A 5204-nucleotide genomic window follows, 5' to 3' on the forward strand; every position below is an offset into this window, starting at 1 on the left:
AGATGAATCTTCAAGATGGTCTCATGTGTGCCTACTATCATATCGCAATCTGACGTTTGCAAAGCTATTAGCCCAAATAATTCGATTAAGGGGACAATTCCCAGATTATCCTATAAAGGCTATTCGCCTTGATAATGCTGGAGAATTCTCATCTCAAGCTTTTGATGATTATTGTCTATCAGTTGGGATAAAAGTTGAATATCCTGTAGCTTATGTTCATACTCAAAATGGCCTTGCAGAGTCATTTATTAAATGCCTGCAATTGATATCAAGACCACAACTTATGAAAACAAAATTGCCCACTACTGTTTGGGGCCATGCTATCTTGCATGCAGGATCACTTATCCGTCTCAGACCGACATATTATAATAAATATTCTCTGTCACAATTAGTTTTTAATCATGAACTAAATATTTCCCGTCTACGAATTTTTGAATGTGTTGTATATGTGACCACCACAGCGCAAGAAGATGGGCCCGCAGAGAAGAGTAGGAATGTATGTTGGGTTTGAATCACCCTCTATTATTCGCTATCTTGAACCATTGACGGGAGATTTATTTACTGCTTGATTTGCAGATTGTCAGTTTGATGAAACAAATTTTCCACAATTAGGGGAAGAGAAAAAGAAAATCAAAAGAAAAATTATATGGAAAGTTTCATCATTATCCCATTTTGATCCATGTACCCCTATATGTAATCAGGAGGTACAGAAGATCATTCATTTACAAAATATAGCAAATCAAATGCCAGGCGCGTTTACTGATTTGAAAAGGATAACTAAGTCACATATCCCTGCAGAGAATGTGCCTATCCGAATTGGTGTCCCAACAGGACCATCTACTAGCATGAGAGCTAGTGAACCTAAAGCACGCCTGAAGCGTGGTATACCTTTGGGTTCTAAGGATCAAAATCCTCGAAAAAGAAAAATAGCAAATGATCAAAACGATACTATGAAGGGATCCCCTTAAGAGACCCAAGATCTGATTAGTTCTGAGATTCCGGAACAAATCAATGAACCCGAGATTCAAGTGAGTGAGAAACTTTTAATAAGTTCTACTGGTGAAGGAATTAATTTAAATCGGTCTGAAATAATGGCGGATAATAATTTTTGCATATAATGTTGCACTTAACATTATGCAAGATAATGAGGATCTTGAACCCCGATTTGTCGAAGAATGTCGATAAAGATCTGATTGGCCAAAATGGCAAGAGGCAATTCAATCAGAATTGAACGCACTTGCTAAAAGAGAGGTCTTTGGACAAGTAGTCAAAACACCTGCCGGTATAAAACCGGTTGGTCATAAATGGATTTTTGTGAGAAAAAAGAATGATAAAAATAAAATTGAAAGATACAAAGCTCGCCTTGTCGCACAAGGATTCTCACAACGACCTAGAGACGATTTTGATGAAACATATTCACCTGTCATGGATGCCATAACATTTCGATATCTCATCAATTTAGCACTACATGAAAAGCTTGAAATACATCTAATGGATGTAGTTACAGCTTATCTGTATGGTTCACTTGATAATGAAATTTATATGAAAATTCCCGAAGGACTTAAAAATGCCTGAAGCAAATCCAAAATCTCAGAAAATGTATTCAATCATATTACAAAGATCTTTGTATGGTTTAAAGCAATCCGGGCATATGTGGTATAATCGCCCCAGTGAATATTTACTTAAAAAGGGTTACATAAATGATGTTATTTGTCCATGTATTTTTATAAAGAAAATGACATCAGAATTTGTTATACTTGCTGTTTATGTTGATGACATAAATCTTGTTGAAACTCCAGAAGAGCTCCAAAAGGCAATTGAATATCTTAAGAAAGAATTTGAGATGAAAGATCTTGGAAAGACAAAACTTTGTCTTGGTCTGCAAATTGAATATTTAGCAGACGAGATCTTTATCCATCAATCTGCCTATACAGAAAGGGTCTTAAAACGCTTTTACATGGACAAAGCGCACCCATTGAGTACACACCAATGGTTGTTCGATCACTTGAAGTGAATAAGGATTTGTTCCGACCTCCAGAAGAGGATGAGGAACTCCTTGGTCCCGAAATACCTTATCTTAGTGCAATTGGTGCACTTATATATCTTGCTAATGCTACAAGGCCTGACATAGCCTTTTCTGTTAATTTACTAGAAAGATATAGCTCTTCTCCTACACGGAGTATCGGAACGGGATTAAGCATATATTGCGATATTTAAAGGGAACACTTGATATGGATTTATTTTATTCTAACAAAGGTAGTGCAGATCTTCTTGGTTATGCAAATGCATGTTATTTATCTAATCCACATAAAGCTCGATCTTAAACGGGGTACGTGTTTACATGTGGAGGTACTGTCATATCATGGCGCTCCACAAAACAATCTATTGTTGCTACTTCTTCAAATCATGCTGAGATAATAGCTATTCATGAAGCAAGTACGGAATGTGTGTGGTTAAGATCAACGATTCATTTTATTCAAGAAAAATGTGGTTTGGAATGTCATAAAAGATCCACAATTTTATACGAAGATAATGTTGCATGCATAGCCCAATAAAAGGGAGGTTTTATAAAACGAGATAGAACGAAGCACATTTCACCAAAATTATTCTACACACATGATCTTCAGAAAAATGGTGACATTGATGTACAACAAATCCGTTCAAGTGACAATCCGGCAGATTTATTCACTAAATGTTTGCTAACTTTAACTTTTGAGAAGATGGTATACAAGATTGGAATGCGGAGACTCAAATATCTGAAATAAGGTTTTTATCAAGGGGAATAAAATACGCGTTATACTATTTTTTTTCTTACTAAGGTTTTTCCCACAGGGTTTTTCTTATAAGGGTTTTAATGAGACAACTAGTTATGCGTATTACTAAATATGTGTACTCTTTTTCCTTCACTGAGATTTTTTTCATACGGGGTTTTTCCTTGTAAGATTTTAATGAGGCACATTATCTATTAATGAACATCCACGGGGGAGTGTTATAAATATATTATATTACGGATGTTCATTTAGTACCCTGTTAAAAATAAGCTTCCTGAATAAGCTTATCTATATGAGACTTCGCTGTAAATATGTTTATCTATTTAGTACTCTATTGGAAATAAGTCATGAAAAAGTTATCCTTTCAGTACCCCGTTATGGATAAATATCACACCCGGTAGAAGATTATCTATATCTGGTACAATGAGCTTATCCTTTCGGTACCCCGCTATGGATAAACATTACCCCCGGTAGAAGATTATCTATATCTGGTATAATGAGTTTATCCTTTCGGTACTCCGTTATGGATAAACATTACCCCCGGTAGAAGATTATCTATATCTGGTATAACGAGCTTATCCTTTCGGTACTCCGCTATAGATAAATATTACCACCGGTAGAATATTATCTATATCTGGTATAATGAGCTTATTCTTTCGGTACTCCATTATGGATAAATATTATCCCCGGTAGAAGATTATCTATATCTGGTACAGAAGAAGCTTACAGAGCAACTTGCTTTCTTCTATAAATAGAGGAGATTTCAGTTTATTAAGTAAATAAGTTTGAAATTTGAGTAATATATGAGTTTCTCTTTATACTTGTCTTTACTTTACGGCCTTTATTTTATATCATAATGATTAATAATAAGGAGATTATCTTACATAAATATTATTTAATAAATAAAATAAATACTATATAAGTTATTCGATTATTTTTTCTTATGAAACCAATCTAATACTCTATTATGTTATGCATAACTTAGATTAATCATTTGGATATTACCAAACGAGCCCTTAAGGTAATGTGACCTTTTTCCGCTCTGCCGTGCCCATCAAGAAAATCAAACCCTACCAATTTTCCTTCTCTCTTTCTCTCAAAACCCCCCAAAATTACTACAATCAAACATTCGCAACCCTTGTTTCATCATTATCAAACCTCATCTACCCACCCACTCTCCCCCACCCAGAAACCATGAAAATGAGAAACAAAGGTAAAGTTCATCCTTCCCCTTCTTCTACATCAAACAGAGACACTCTCTCTGTACTAAACCTCTTACCTGCTGCTATTCTCGCTATAGCTTCAGTCCTCTCTCTTGAAGACCGTGAGGTCTTGGCTTACATGGTCACTAGGTCCCTCAAACCCACTACCCCTTCTCCCAATGTTTCCAAGAAGAAATTCATTACCCACAAATCCCCTGTTTTTTACTGCGAATGTTTTGATTGTTATACTAGCTATTGGTTTAAGTGGGACTCTTCTCCTAATCGTGAGTTAATTCATCAAGCCATTGAAGCTTTTGAGGAGCATTTGAGCAGTAATGAACACTACTCCAACACGAACCGTAACAACAAGAAAAGGGACAAAATTTCTCGCCGTAGTAATGGGATTGTGAAGTCGCCTTCATCTGGATTACATTCTTATATTCAAGAAGAAATAGTCTTGCCTCATGAGGTTGAAGATGACTTTGTTCGTGTTTTTCCAGAAGTTACTGATTTTTCGCCGGAAAATGGTGGAAATGAGGTGGAGGAGAAGGAGTCGAAGGTGAAGGATGTGGTGGTGCCGTTACCGGAAACTACAATACTGACGCGTGGAACGGCGACGAATGGCGGCCATAAGGGTTTAGCTAGAAAGGTGTTGCCGGACGTGTTAGGGTTATTTAATTCGCGTTTGTGGAATCTTTGGAGTCCGAATGTGTGAAAGAAAAGTTCAACTATTTTGTTTCTCGAATTTCAAGAAAAGAGGAAATGGGATTTTTCTCTTTACCATTTTATTCTAAAAGTTGGAGAAAAGAAGAGGAATATATGTGTTCTTACTACCTGTATGTTAGGTCCTTCTTGTATTGGCCATTTATTTCATTAGTTTTGTTATTTTTGACATTTTTATATTGGCCGGTACCGGAAGTTATTTTCCGGTTAGATGGTCTGAATGCTATTATTAAATCAATATTTTTCGTGGAAGGTAAGTAGATTTATTGGTACTATTACTCTAAAAGTTCAGTTCCTATATTTGTAGTTTTTGCTTAGTGATTAAGCATAGTGAGTTGGTGAAACTATTTTGCTTAAAAAGGGGCAAATCATATGAAATGTGACATGAATTTCTGCCATCTATAATGCTGAGTGTGACAGAGGAATAAACTTTTCTGATCAATTATGGAGTCGCTAGCCACTTAGTAGGACTTGCCTACTTTCTAGTATTCAGTTCCCCTTTAATTGC

At 35.9% G+C, this 5204-nt stretch overlaps 1 protein-coding gene across 1 annotated transcript; it reads left to right on the forward strand.

Annotated features, from left to right (window-relative positions):
* Positions 1–3821: 3821 nt before the first annotated feature.
* LOC107760965 (uncharacterized) lies at positions 3822–4934 on the forward strand. Its single transcript, XM_016579117.2, has one exon. The coding sequence runs from the start codon at positions 3966–3968 to the stop codon at positions 4686–4688; it is 723 nt and encodes a 240-aa protein (XP_016434603.1). The 5' UTR covers positions 3822–3965; the 3' UTR covers positions 4689–4934.
* Positions 4935–5204: the final 270 nt, after the last annotated feature.

This window comes from Nicotiana tabacum, chromosome 15, assembly GCF_000715075.1.
Source record: "Nicotiana tabacum cultivar K326 chromosome 15, ASM71507v2, whole genome shotgun sequence".
Taxonomy (NCBI): domain Eukaryota; kingdom Viridiplantae; phylum Streptophyta; class Magnoliopsida; order Solanales; family Solanaceae; genus Nicotiana; species Nicotiana tabacum.

Bases quoted from the DNA above. Each gene is read 5' to 3' on its own strand.
- LOC107760965 (XM_016579117.2), top strand. From the start codon at position 3,966: ATGAAAATGAGAAACAAAGGTAAAGTTCATCCTTCCCCTTCTTCTACA.